This window comes from Meleagris gallopavo, chromosome Z (genome assembly GCF_000146605.3).
Source record: "Meleagris gallopavo isolate NT-WF06-2002-E0010 breed Aviagen turkey brand Nicholas breeding stock chromosome Z, Turkey_5.1, whole genome shotgun sequence".
Taxonomy (NCBI): domain Eukaryota; kingdom Metazoa; phylum Chordata; class Aves; order Galliformes; family Phasianidae; genus Meleagris; species Meleagris gallopavo.
This window is the reverse complement of record NC_015041.2, coordinates 28945821-28960997: the sequence shown is the minus strand read 5'-3', so window position 1 is coordinate 28960997 and position 15177 is coordinate 28945821. Positions and strand designations below refer to the sequence as shown.

Sequence of the window (15177 nt, the reverse complement as noted above, 5' to 3'; positions counted from 1 at the left end):
AGTTTATCTAAGTTGACTATTGCTGAGGTGCTTTTTGCCTTGAAACCTTTCCCACTTTAAAGCTAGTTAGAAAATCAAAGGTACCAACTTCAAAAACTGCAGTCAATTGGAATCATGTTTAATGGTATAATGATTCTATTAATCTGATGGAAATAAACTGCTCTGATGAGAATAAAGACTATAAACCCATTGTGTCAAATTTCTGATGGTAATCTCTTCTAGCTATGAACACAGTTCATAGTTGAAAATATACCACCCATTTTGGTCTTAAGAACTCAAAAGCTAAGTGAAAATGCATGTTTTAAGATGTGTTAACTAATATGCTTTCAAAAAGGTGAATAAAATTTACAAAGATCTGTAGGATTTTATTTTCAGGTGGAATCTGGATGAAGTCTGAAGCTATAAGATATTTTGTTTGGCTTCCTCAGTGGCAAAAGAGAAACTTGTGAGATGATAAGCAGGCAAGATATCAAAGAAAGTATTTTAGATCAGCCAACAGTGAGGAAAAGGATATTTTCTTGTATTCAGATGAATCTAGTTGCCATACAAATACTCAAGTGTATTTTATTTGTATTCCTCCAGATGTTATTTTTTCTTTCAGCATAATACTGTATGCCTTTTAAACAGAAGGACAAAAAAAACATGCTTCCGTTGGCATAAGGCTGCAGAGATGATGAGTCTCACTCATTTGTTCTTATTGATTTCACACAGGCTTGAATGACCAAGTCAATCCTGGACACTGGGAGTGGAACGGAGGAGAACCTGTCACCTACATAAACTGGAGAAGGGGCTTCAATCACTTTCCAAAGAGAGGCAACAACTGTGTAGTGGTGCAGAAAAGAGGAAAATGGCAAGCAACTGATTGCAGGAAGGCCAGACAGAACAGCTACATATGTTCAAGAAAGCTGTAAAAAATGGGGATCCCTGTGAAAGCATGTGGACATTCCTTTTGTTTCTGTCTTTCTGCAGACAAGTGAGGGTACGCAGATAGAAAACCATCTTAATTATCACCAAAGATTATTTTATATGCTGCCAGAGATGCAGATGCTTTGGACTCTTACCAAGAAATAGAGGTCAGTTGTAAACAGCGAGTTCTGGTCAAGGCTTTGATCTCTTTCCAAATACATCTATCTGTCATTCGATTCATTTGTGTTTTCACACTAAAGAACTAGGCCTGACAGCCTACATAAAATTTCTGTGCAAACATACTTATTAAAAAAAAGTAGCACATCAGTCTGTGTTTCAGTCTTAAAGACTGAAAGATGTGGATTGGCTGATAGTTTAATTAAATTGCAATGAAAACTGCAGCTTTGTCCTGCAGTCATAGAGAAGGAAAGACAGCTTGGGACCAAAATGAGGGCAGACTCTGCTGGCTGGCTATAAACACGTTCTCTTGGGTGAGGATGGGAGAGACACTATCAGAATACTAGTGCTTCTTCTGTGGATGCCCTTCTACAATGTTTTACAAAAAGAGTAACCACAGAAGGGTTTACTGACATACCAACACCAACAAAGCTTCTTTGTTACTTTTTCGGCCTTCCAAGAACAGTTTCAGATCCAAATGAATCTTCTCCTACAGAGCTGCATGTTGTTTGACATTCTGACTAAAATCATGCAATGCTTTTTGGAGTTCCAGGATGGTGGTATCATTTGTGCAGTGTAATTAAATAATGTGGGCTTTCTAGATCTAATGCTATCTCAAAGAATGATTTACACATGCACACAAAATTAATACGGAAGCTTAATCCCAGAATAATATCATGGGATATTCAGTGATACATTAACATCAATAGGATTAGTATGTGTGTACAAGCCAGTGTAACTGCGAGAGGCACATTATATTAAAGCAGCTATGGATTTTCGAAAGTATTAATCTAAGTCCTTATTAGGGATTTGAGGTTTTTAAAAATAATAATAAAAAATCCAGATTTATTTCTGAGAAAGGCTTAAAAATCAGCATTTAACAGAAAAAAAAAGCCAACCAGCTGCCCGTAACTTCCCATTTGGTAACACTTTGACCTGTCAAAAGACTTGTTTTAGGACCTTCTTACTGCCAGCCTCAGAATTAAAACAGAAACAAGTCCTAAGCTTCCTAAAAAAAACCCAAAAACAACTGCTCCCAAATATTCCCTCTGCCCAGCAGGAGTGTGTGACAGGTGGTGTGGCACAGCATATGGAGAATTTGCCCTGTTCCATATGAACTCTCAGCCCTCCTGCCTGCCTGCCTGCTGCCAGCAGTTGATTCTGTTCATGCCCTCTATAAATTCATAAATTTGTCCAGCCTCTGAACCAATTGCATTTGTGCACCATCTTCAACTCTGCTGTTTCTAAGGTTCCACAAAGTCTGGTGAGGGAACAGATGCAGCAGAATCACCTCTCTAAGCTGAAGAATACCATTCTGGGTTGTATTTATCCCTCCTTCTTGTCTTGTGGTATGTTAGAATAGGCATGTCAGTAGCTGGACAACCCTTCTATGTAGTGAGGACCTTTGTGAAGTTGCTATGGTAAATAAGCACAAGTGCATTACAAGTTCAGACGTAAAACACTGCGGACAGAACCTTGTCACCCTTAATGCTAATATCAACAGATACAACCTAACATATTTCCAGGACTTTTTTGTTATCTTTTTGCCACGCTTCTAGACACTTCTATAGACACTAACACTTTTGCTTAAGGCATTACACAAACCAATACACATATGCTGTTTCTAGAATTTCCCAAGCCACGTGGCTTCTGAGTACCTGTCCAGGTCTGTATTTACTTCTCATAGTTTTCAATGAAAAAAAGCCAGTAAGAGTCAGTAAAGCATGTGTGGGATCTCTGATTGCGTTCTGGAATCACTGAGAAAAACTACTAAGCATGTTAAGATAATAGAAACTTTTATTTCTTTGGAGATTTCCTGCTGTGTTTATTGGTGCTATCTTTATTAAACTTATGAGGATTGTCTAAAGACCTCTCCTAATTATTTAATGAATGACCATAACAGAGAGGAAATTTTGGCCATAGAGTTCTTGTTTCTTGACCAATAAGTAATAAATGGCTAATGCCTAGACTGAGAAATCAAAGATCTCAGGTTTTTGAAGAGGGGATAATTCTTCTATATTGTACCTTTCTTAAAGTACCTTGAAGTGATTGAAGAATATGAAACCTTCACTGTGAAACAGATTGTTACTTCTGCAAAATGTTTTTACCGGTTTCATTAAATCTACAACAATGTGTTAATAAAGCTAAAACTTTTATATGATAATGCAAGGACATTTCTAACCTGAAATGCTCCAGAATTATGTTTCAGTACAACAAACTCTTCTGAGCATGCACTCAGAAATTTTAATGTGTTCATCTTTAAAAATGAAGTGTTTTTTAAGCAATTCTTGCATCTTTTATTAGAATACCTGAGTTTGAAGAAAACAACAAACTCAAAGCAGGAAAAGCATGAGTAACTTTTTTTTTTCTATTGCATTTGGAAGATGATGTCTCTAAGAAGTTTAGGAAAGAAAGGGAATAAAACCCTAAAAAGTTACTGGGAACATTTTCAGTCTTCAATACTGTTCGAATTGGACTTTGAGTACACTCAGGGGGAAAAGGAGCATTCAGGGGATCAGCATAAACAGAGTAATTTTGAGAGGCTGAAAGTCATGTAAACTCTGGTGTTCACATATGGATGTTCTGAATAAACATGAGAACTATTTAATCAGAACTATCCATATGCTTTTTAAAAGCAACAGAATTAAGAGGCAACAGCATAGTCTTTAGGCTGGCTTTTTACAAAGGGAGATGTAATGTGAGCTTCTTATTTGTCTGCTTCTTTTAACCACCTCCTCTCCCTGTTAAACGTCTTATCTATTGACCAACTTCAAACAAGTTGGACAGAGAAGATGACTCAAAGATGACAGCTGTGTAAAACATTGCTAGGCAAATGGCCCCTAAAGCACTTTCCAAATCAATGTTTTCTGATCTGAATTCTTGTGCTTTTAAACTACTGAGATCTTGTAGTGGGTGGATACCTTCTGAAGTAATCCTGCAACCAGTGTAAAGACCTCTCTTCGTCCCCCAGATTCAGCCAAACACAGGGAGACCAAGATTCAGTAACTTAGGAACAAGCTGTGTGAGTGTGTTATTACCAACTTCATAAAGCTTTAATTTGGAAAAAAATGTGTGAAGCTTTTCAGATCTCTTCTGTGCATGCTTAAACTTAATGAATGCATTCAAGTCTTCACTCATTCTAAAATTATAAAAATAGATTAACTGAGTAACTATTGTGATTCTGCCTTATTTACATCACAAGACTGGTGCTATCCTAATGACTGTATTCAGAATGCCATATATATTGTTATGCCTGATTTTGTAATGTTAATACAAAACTGAAACATATTATTTTGATTAAAATACATTTCTTCAGCTTCCTTCCTTGTGCTGAAGGTTGCTTTCTTTCTTTAGCTAGTAATAAAAAAAACATCGGGTTGAGCATAGCAGAAATGTACCTACACAATATACGCATTTACTTTGTGATATTTCTGAATTCTGTCTCTTCTTTTGTGTTTTCCTGAAACTAGTCAGGCACATTTGTATCATGAACAAACTATATTTTTAAGAGAAAATACTGGGATGTTACTTTCAGAAGTAAATTTAGGGAAGTTGTGAGCAGATATGCAAGAGGAAGAATGAATTCAAAGAAGAATGCCAGTCCATAAAATTTTAATATGATTCTTCATTTAAACTGTAATGTAGAAAAAAAGTCACTGTTCCCAAGTAACATCCAGTCACCCTTGTGAAAGAGACGCAGATTTCACTTCTCTTTTATTACAAGAAGCAATGCTCCTTGTAATCATCTTTGACATCTCTGCTACTCTATCTCCCCTGCTTAACTACTATTTATTTTTGTAGAGCTGAGAAGTCAGCAGAAGTCTAGAAATATGATCTCTAAATAACTGGATCTAAACAGAATAAGCAAAGGATACATGCATACGAACAAATATTTCAGAAAAGTCTTCATACATTTTTACACTAATAAAGCATACATGCATCTTTTTTGTTGGCTTATGCTAAAAACATTTTTTTGTTGTTGTTGTTGTCAAAGTGAATCACCATAGCTCTTAGAAGTTATTCATGATAATCTAAGAAGGAAGGCATGTTTTCCCGAAGAATGAATTTTCCCCTCTCCCTTTGGCTCACAGTCCTATGGCATAACAAGCTAAGGCAATCGAGGATCTGTCTAATATGGCCCCTCAACCTGAGTTCAGAATGTGGTATGCTCTCAATTACTTGGTAGATACGTACTGGTATGATTCAGGAAGTGCTTCAGAGGTGGGCACCTTGTCCAAATATTCCAAGTTGAGAATTAGAACTGTCTATTTCTGTTAGAGCAATGAGTCAGCACAACACATAAAAAACAAACAAATTTAACCCAGCTCTGCTGGAGACAAACTGAACATTTTGCATCTAAATTGTAGCAACAGTTTTAAACTTGGATTCTAGCTCTGTTTGTGTAGCTTGGAGAATGGAAAATGTAAATGGAAAGGTATAAAATCAGGGAAGAAAGAAATAGCATAATGGAGGACTCTGAATAGCAAAAAAGTGAAGATCATAATGTACAGTACCAGGTTGAACAAAATTAAACAGATTTATATAATATGCTCTTTCATATTATACCTCATACAAGCCTTTTGGTTTCATAATTGTAACTTCCCCACGAGGCCTGTATGTGATCTGTTTCCCTGAAACTCAGTAAAACAAAGACCACAGATGGCTTTCTTTGATAAGTGCAATAATTGGAGAATAAACTGCATAGTGCTAATTCATTAATTCTGAGGTCTTCGTATGGGCTCTGTAAAAGATATATCTGGATACAAGTTTGTCTGCATAGAATGTGTTTCTAAAATGATAGGATATTTAACTATAAAATATAAAATCCATTTTAATGATTTAATCATCAATCATGCTATGATGAGATTATTTAGCTCAACAGAAGGCAAGTAATTCAAACCCTGCCTAAGAATTATTTTTAGGCATCAACTGGCAGTGCAACTAATTACTCAGTTTATGTCCATAATGACTGAATAAACTCCAGCTCTGAAACAAATGAATAATACCACTTTGCATTTGCATGGCACTTATCATCTATAGACCTGACAGTGTTTTAAAAAATGGGCAAACATTCATGGTGACTATTTTTAGTGAAAGCAGAATGTCCTGAATGAAATGTGACTATGAAGACAAATAAAAGCCTGCTTGAAAGACACTACTCCATTTAGCCACAAGTTTCAGAAACCAAAACACAGTGAAAACATGTGCTATGCTTACATGAAAGGGTAATCAGGCAGGAAAACAAGTTTTTATAAAGGACACTTTATACAAAAAAGGTTGCTTTTCGTAGAAATCTGAGATAAGCAGTATGTAGGATATAATGATAATGTGCCCAGTTCAGACTGTTGTCAGTTATTAGTCTATGCAGTTGATGTCATCACAAAGAGACATATAAATACTCGCTATTTTTAACTTCAGAGTGATTGTACTAACTCACTTTCTGAGCTGGAATGCCCTCCCGTAGTGCAAGCAGGCTCATGGAGGAATGGAGATGCTGAGGACATATCCTGCTACCTGCATGGTTATGCACACAGCTGACTCCAAAGCAGCTTTAGTCTGTGTGCAAATATAGAACAAACTGCACCCTGATGCATTAGGACCCATTTTGTCCCAAATTTGCCCTCTGAAAAATATCTACAGCTTGGTAGTGAACTGAGTACTGGCTCTAGTGGAACTAGAGCTGGCACACAGCTTTTGGCTCCAAGAAGATCATTAGGTAAAGAAGAAAATTCAGGAGCTGGCTTAACCTAGAGGAGATCAGGGCTCTGTTTTCTGATTTTAGGTTGCACAGTGATTTGTTGGCATTATTTCGCTTCAGCCATCTTTCTTGTTACATGATGCAGGATATAGGATAGAACAGCACAGCAAAAGGAACACCTAAACATACACTCCTAATCCAGAAGCGTGTCTTTGTGGGTGAGAAGGCCAACCAAGTATTCTTGGGTGTGTTAATAATAAGCACGACCAGCAGGTCGAGGGAGGTGATCCCCCCCTTCTATTCTGCACTGCTGAGGCCACATCTGGAGCACTGTACCTAGTTCTGGGCTCCTCAGTTCAAGAAACACAGGTAACTTCTAAAGAGAGTCCAGCAGAAGGCCACAAAGATGAGTAGGAGCCTGGAGCATGTTCTGTACGAGGAAAGGCTAAGAGGCCTGGGGCTGTTCAGCCTGGAGAAGACTGAGAGGCAATCCTATCAATGCTTATAAATATCTAGTGGGCAGGAATCAAGTGGATGGGGCGAGGCTCTTTTCTGATGGTGCCCAGCAACTCAACAAGTGGTAAGGGGTACAAACTGGAACACAGTAAGTTCCATAAAAGCATGAGAAAAAACTTCTTCACCTTGAGGGTGACAGAGCACTGGAACAGATTGCCCAGAGGTTGTGGTGGCTCCTTCTCTTGAGATACTCAAAATCCAACCAGATGCTTTCCTGTGTGACCTACTGTACGGAACCTGCTTTAACAGTGGGTTGCACTCAATGATCTCCAGAAGTCCCTTCAAGCCCCTACGATTCTGTGGTTCTATGATTCTGTGATATGCATCTTACTAAGTTATTATGCATTCCTTTATTATGCATTCCTCGTTAATATTTGCACTGCACCAGTAATCCACACCATTTAACTTTAGATACACCTGTCCAGAACATTCATTCCAGTACCATCATTTTAATTTTTATCCAATTGTTGGCAGTAAAATCCTTACAGTATTTGCATCATATTTGTTGCTTGCAACCTGGTTTATTCTTTGCAAAGAGCTGTAGGAAGAACCATCCATATGCTGCAGCAATAAAATCATTTCACTCATATTCATGCTACAAAGAGAAGCTTCTGGCAGAAACTAAGTTGGCACTATGCCATGCCTCAACCACATAATAAAAAATGCCTTATATGTATGCTTTTTCTTTCAGGTGGATTAGGGTAAAATTTAACCAACAATTAAGAAGTCTGCTCTCTTTTACCTTGAAGTTGATTTTTTTTTCAGAAAGTTTTGAAAAGGGGCAAATTGGGCTCTTTGGGTACTTCGTGATCATATCTGTAAACATGTGTGAGATACTTAGTGAAGTTTTGTGTATATAGATAAAATTTAATACAGGCATTAGAGGGTCAAGATCACAGGTGGACTTTTCAAACAGAGAGCTGGTACACCACTTGATTAGATTTGGTAAGAAGACACTTCTGATAAAGGAAGTGAAAAACAGCTTAGGGGTAAACAGAAATAACTGTTTTTTCGTATAGCTATAATATAGAAGCAATAATATTTAAACTGTTTTACTGAGTTTTTATACTTCTAAATTATGAAGCAAAGAGCTAAAAATTGATACATATTGTTTTAAACAATAAAATCTGTGTTTGAAAGACATTAATGTTAACCCCTTCTGTGTCAGTATAACACAATACACAAGTTCCAGTATCATCTCTGTCTTGTAATGTTCTAGCAACTACAATATTATGAAAAAAAAAATACAAAATGTCCAAAGGTAATGTAAACCATGCCCACAGCAAGGGATTTGGTCCTTTCCAAACCAAGCCATTCTATGATTCAGTGATTCCTTGAATAATTCTGGACTACTACCAACCTGTAACAAATACGAGGAATTTTAGACCCAAATGTCATTTGTATCAGCTAGATTTGTTGGGCAATGAAAATAGGATGTGAGGATTCAAACTGCAAGTTTAGGCTACTTAATTAACTATCTACAATCATTTGTACAACTGATTGTTTTTCCTGACTTACTGCTTTTACTCCCTTATACTGTACATGCTTATATAGATATGATGCAAGGACATTTTGTAGGCATTCTTCACAGGTGGTCTTGTTGTTGTAGTGCCAAGATTTCCTACAATTTCACTTTTAACATCTGTGTGAGAATCTTCCATTCCAGGGCACACCTGAGATTTTCAGGAAGGCACCAAACCCAAGGCACAATTAAATTTCTCTTGGCAGAAGCTACAGGGCAATAATATTTGTGGCTGATAGCCAATAAGATCATTCCACTGAGATCAAAGTACAAATACACTCACACTCATATTATTTCAGAAATCTGGTACAGACTAGCTCAGTTTTCAAATTAACGAATGAATTAGCTACAAACTTAGAAGAGCCTACTGAGATTGACTCTTTCCAGTAGGAAATGTAATATGTAGAGAATAGAGAACTGAAACTGCAAGCTATCTGAATTTTTTTAGTGTTTTTGGATTGAGAACAATGTCTGAGAAGTTTATTGAAAGTATCTTTTTCCCAGTACTTCCCTAAGTATGCCGTACTAACATCTTTTTTCACATATAATGTAAAGCATAAGTTATCAAAACATGGCCTTCACTTTAGATTTGATAGTTGTTATGTATGTGAGACATGCAAGTCTAGAATAATAAAATACATAATTTCTAAAGTCTTTCACTTAAATCCTCATTTTGTTTGCCAACTTTACTGTATGCGTGTAATGAGGTGACTGAACAGGAAGCAGAAGTGTTATTTTTGAGAATCTAGAGTGCTGCTTCTAAAATAAGAACTTACTCTGATTTGGTGGTATTTCTGCAGTCCAGTATCTGCCAAACTCCTGCAGAAGAGGTCAATCTAGGGCTAGTGCTCTCTGCCGGGTTCCTCTGGGTGTGCAAGCACAAATCTGCCAGTTTGCAGCAGTGCTGAGGCAGGCTTTGAATCATATTCCAAACGCTAAAGAACAAAATTAGAAGCAGCTTTTGAAAACACAAGCTGATTGACATCTCTACATCTAGCTTCGTAGCTTTTAGAAAACATTAGTCAGTTTGCCTTTTCCTGTTGCGATGAAATAATCCTCCCTGTTTTGACAGTCTCTAGCTTTGTGGAATGGAAAATCAAAATAAACAATGCAGACCACATTGAACATGCTAATACACAACCTCAAATGCTTCCTAGGCCTCAGCCAGACGGCTTATCCAAACATTTCCTCCTGTTGACTCTCTCTGTCTCCCACGCCATCCTGGGCTACTAGATTTTAGATAGGAACTTCTAATACACATTATAGAGATTGAAAACAATTTCATTAGCACAAACTCCGCTATCGTAATTGTAATCTTCAGTAAATTAATGCAATTAACTGCACTAGGTCTCCTCTGAGCTGTCCCCTCCTCTCAGTGCACAAGCTCAAGCAGACAAGAGGCTCTTGTATAAAGCTAGCACACAGTGCTCTCTGCAATGATAGCCAGTCTATAGCATTAACAGGATCATGTCACTGCTTCAACTTCAGCTGCTAGTGCTCCTGTGTCTTGGAGCCACAGAGCCACAGTCAGATTCACAGCAAAGGAAAAGAGGGCCACTTCAGCGCCTTTTCTATTTGGACAGAAATCTACTTGAAAGCCAGAGTTTTCATGAGCTGGTGGGGGAAAACCCAGTAGGTGTTAAGGAAACCCAGGAAGAGCCAAGCTTTTTTATAGCGTTTCCACAGACAGCAGGAGAGAGTCAGAAGCAAGGGGAGAAAAAAAAGTCCAGATTCATCTTTCCTAATGCAGAACTCTATGCAAACCAAGATTTGAGAACCTGGGCAGCACCCAGAAAGATCTCTCCTGTGGAAAACTTCTCTCCATCCCAGAACTCCAGTAAGAGGGAGGTTGAACCTCCCTATAGGAAAGATGCCAAAAAATTCTGGGACCATTTCATGTTACGGAAGAATTCAGCTTCTGAAGAAGTTGTTCTGCCAATCAAGACCAATGAAATGCACCAAGAAACCTGCAGAACCCTGCCTTTTTCCCAGGTAAGAACAGGTGTCCTCTCCCTTGTCTCTTATAATCAGCAATCTAAGATACATGGGTTAGTTTGCTAAGACACAGGGTCACTTCAGAATATGCAACATTAGCCCCTGAGAATGATTCAGTACTATCTTAGATTTATGTGTCATTCTACTATTGTGAATTTCATTCTGCTTTCTGTTTCAGAGTGTTGCTCATGAGAACTGTGAGAAGGTGATCGTCCAGAATAATCTATGTTTTGGCAAGTGTAGTTCCTTTCATGTTCCTGGTCCAGATGATCGCCTTTATACCTTTTGTTCTAAATGCCTGCCTACCAAGTTTTCTATGAAGCGCTTGGATCTCAACTGTACCAGTTCTGTCCCAGTGGTTAAAAAAGTCATGATTGTGGAAGAGTGTAACTGTGAGACTCAGAAGATAGAAGATCCTCTGCTTGGATCTCTACAGTTAGATTTTCTTGGAAACGTACCTGAGCATAATTAACCCATTCAAGGTAACTCTGAAGTCCCAGATCATACAGATTTGCCAAGAAAAGAAAAGAAAAAAATAATCAGTGAGACAAAACTTTCATCATACAGTTACACCATAATATTAAACACATTGACTTTCTGTTTAAACTGCATCTCTGCTTTGACAACAACTTTACTTAAAATTTAACAAATATTTCCTTGCTCAAGATTATGTGGTTTATAGGTACAGCCTTATTTTAGCAAGATACATCTTAAAAAGTTTTCCATCCTTTCTACACCTAACATCTTAGCACGCTAGGAAAAAACAGCTGAAAAACTAATGTGACTTATTTCCACAAAAACCTGAAGTACTAGATAGTTTATGCTGCGTTTACTTGCTGAGAATGCCAGTGTTGTTCTATTGGTAACACAGAGAAGGCTTTAGTCTCTTCACTGCAAAAACAGGTTTGTTTTCAAATCATGAGAGCGACTGGAGAGTTTAAAATATAAATGGAAAGAAGACAGAAAGAGAGCTGTGAAGAGTTCCTCTGATTGTTCCCAGCTGGAGTTCACTTTCCAGTAAAACTAACATACCTGACAGCTTACACACTTAAGATAATGGTTGCAAACGGTGTTTTGCCATAAAAACTACTTACTCTCCTTTTATAAATCTGCAGTAGTTCTCATTTTATTTTATTGAAAGTTTAACATAGTAGAAGGAGGAAAAAAAGCAGGTCTGCTTCCACATGAAACACCAGAAATTAATGGATAGTTATTACTGTTGTTATTTAAGTTCACTTTAGAAAGGCAATAAACATTTTCTGTGTGATGAATTTCAACCTCGACAGTGACAGCAAGATAAGTTTAAGTAATGTTCTCAGCAGTTAAACTAAACTAAAGCAATAAAGATGTGTATCTGTGATAGAAAAAGAGCAAAATAATTTTAGAAAGCTTTTTATTGGATAAGGTCCGATTCCAGTCCTTGCCAGCATACACCAGTGGCTGTTAGCTGACTGCTCGCTTTCCAGTTGCTTCTCCCTGGGTTTGTCTTGCAGCCCTAACATATCAGACATGCATCAGCTTTCAGAAACCAGACTTCATCCTGTGTATAATCCAACTTCTGTAATCTGCTGGGAATATTGTTCCAGTGCTATTGCCAAACTATCAAACTTTTGTTCCTGCAATGGAACTATCTGCACCTTTGGGTATTGGAAATAAGTATTGATACATCTGGTCAATTCAAGGTAAATGATCGCTTTGTAAATGGACTGCACAGTGATCAGAAGTGTCATAATAACCTGTCAAAAACATATGTTCACCATGGCTTCATAATACAAGGCCCATGTTTAATTTTTATAGAAAAGAGCATCTGAATGATAACCTGGTACAGAGTCTGAACTGCGGCAATAGCTGCTTGCACATTACTTGCAGTGAATGAACAATAGTATACAAATACCTTTAAATATAAAGAAAATTGTTTTTAAATAATAAAAATTGCATATTAAAACTGAGCAAAACTTTCTGTCTGTCCTTTTGCACTGAGGACTAACAAGTGGAACTTGTATGTCTCTTTGTATATTATGGTATGATATATAATGTCATTTCAAATAACAAGCTGTTAATGTTTTGTGATCCCTGTATCAAATGCATTACATACAGTAAATATTTATTTTAACCTACTTTAACATTTGTTCTATCTTTATTATACTGATCAATATCCTCAGCTGATGAAGTGAACTAGCATCTACATTCAAAAATGGGCTATCACCTTAGACTGAAAGGAGGATGAGTAAGCTGAAGTTATGAACAAAGAAAAAATGTTTTTCTAAAGGGTAGTATCAGCTAGGAACCATATAGTTTTAGAGAACAAAGTAATGCAATCTTTTTTCAGTAGCAATTTCTCCTTACTGGGCACATCAAACACACAGCCAACTCCAAAAATTGGTGCTTTGTTAAAGAATGCTGTATGCAAGTGGAAAAGCTAAGAGAGTCCACTGTCTCGCTGTGAGGTTCAAACCTCAGTACCTTATCAAACATTTTGAGTTGTGATTACTAACATTCAATTTTAATAAAGCCTAAACACACACAAAAAACTGCAGTTCCTAATTTTTTTTTCTATCTTTATTCCTAAGTCTGTTATTTAACCCTAAGAAGTTAAATTTTCAGAGTTTTCTATTACTAATGTTTTAAAGCTGCATGCATATATAGGAATCTTTGTCTGCATTTTCTTCTTCAAGAGAACAATTTGAAAGTAGGACCTATACTTCCAATAAGATCACAAGACAATTAAAATGAAAAATCCTCCAGTCTCATAATTTTGACATGGTTGACTCTGGAACTGTGACTTTTCCACATAAAAATGGCAGAACTGAGGTTATATTTTGGACTGTAAAGCATTCAACCTAGTTTTTAAAGCTCTTTCTGTATGCTGATGATTATTGTAATCAAAGAAATCTATTCATGTAAGGTGTCTGCCGGACTGGATTCTTAGTGTGAATTTGCACAGCTTTAAAGTAGGTGAAAAGAGGTAATGACAGCTGCAGTAATTGCTAATTAGATTAGTGCTGTAGTTTTTTTGGATGAATGTTTAATTAACCCAGCAATGACTGGTTGCATGTAATTAGCACGGCACCCTGCAAAATCAAGAATGTGTTAATTGGATCAGATTTCTCAGCCTCTAAAATTTCTCATTAAGAATAACCTGTGCCTAGAGGCTAACAGGATTTTGTTCTCTCAGCACAGCTACGAAGGCCTCTGCTAGTATAATGATGTGGGTCAGAAAGGTGGGGGTTTACGCCCTTATCAATATATGGGTTCATACTGTGGTAATGCTATTAACAGCAGTAAGCCTGCATGACTTCTGTCTAGCTGCATCCATTCAGAAGCTGTATGCTTCATATAACGAATGTTTTTCCCACTGCAACTGATTACAGTGGAAGTGTTTCTAGTGCAAACCAACTTCACAGTGCAAGACAACGCTATAGTTATTAAACTGTCTGAATTTCTGCATTTTTGCTATTTATTTGAGCTACCAGACATTTTCCAAACACATTCAGAGTTATGTTCTTTACCTTGGAAATAACAGAGGAAAGGCACTGTTTATTCTTACTGCCTGAGGAAAGTGTATCTTCACTATATGCTGTTCTCCTGTGTAAGGATTTCATCAGACCGCCATTAATGCCTGTAATTACGTCAAACACCAGAGGGTAGCTCTTAATGAATTTCACCCCACCATAATTTCCAGGAAACCATCTCAGAAGCTGCCCTCAGTACTTTACGCTTGGTACTTTGTCCATCACGCTTATGAAATATTCACAGCTAACATCATGGCTGTCAGCTAACAAGCTTTAGCATGTTTTACTGACAGGTGGTGAAATCTCATCTCCCAAACTTCCTAGCTCCTCACAGCAATAGCAAGACAATGAGATTCCTTGCTCTTTGGGAGAGCCCCTTGCCAGTCTGTACAACTGCATAATCACATTGTGTGGGGGAACTGGGAGCATGTGCTGTGCAGGAGGATGCAAGGAAAGTGGAGTGGGGTTGAGGATACCTGGGATCCTCCATCAGCAGTCTGCATTTTGAGACTTTACCAGTGGAAACAGCAAACATATACTGATAGTGAATTACAAATAATTTACATTTGATATTTTGCTAAACCTAACTCCTTGAATATCTCGTAGGCAGCTACCAACTACTGCTCCCTTGAAGGCTCACCCTGGCAGCTGTCAGCACTTACTTTGCTCAAATGAGAAAGAATGGGGACAAGATAAGCAAGCTTGTACTTAGCCCACTGCAAGAGTATTGCCAAAAATTATCCCTGCTGAGAAGAAAGTCATCCTGTTTACAGAGCCTCGTGTTCCATGGTACCAGCAAAATGCATTTCAACTCAAATAATGAAAAATGGATCAAAATCTACAATTAATTA

General features: G+C 37.5%; 2 protein-coding genes across 2 annotated transcripts in view; both read left to right on the top strand.

Moving 5' to 3' along the window:
* Positions 1 to 15177, top strand: part of LOC104915027 (FRAS1-related extracellular matrix protein 1-like) — a 197618-nt gene that overhangs the window by 129345 nt on the left and 53096 nt on the right. The window lies entirely within an intron of this gene.
* CER1 (cerberus 1, DAN family BMP antagonist) lies at positions 9822 to 13311 on the top strand. Its single transcript, XM_003213532.4, has 2 exons — positions 9822 to 10811; positions 10993 to 13311. The coding sequence occupies exons 1-2, from the start codon at positions 10287 to 10289 to the stop codon at positions 11284 to 11286; spliced, it is 819 nt and encodes a 272-aa protein (XP_003213580.2). The 5' UTR covers positions 9822 to 10286; the 3' UTR covers positions 11287 to 13311.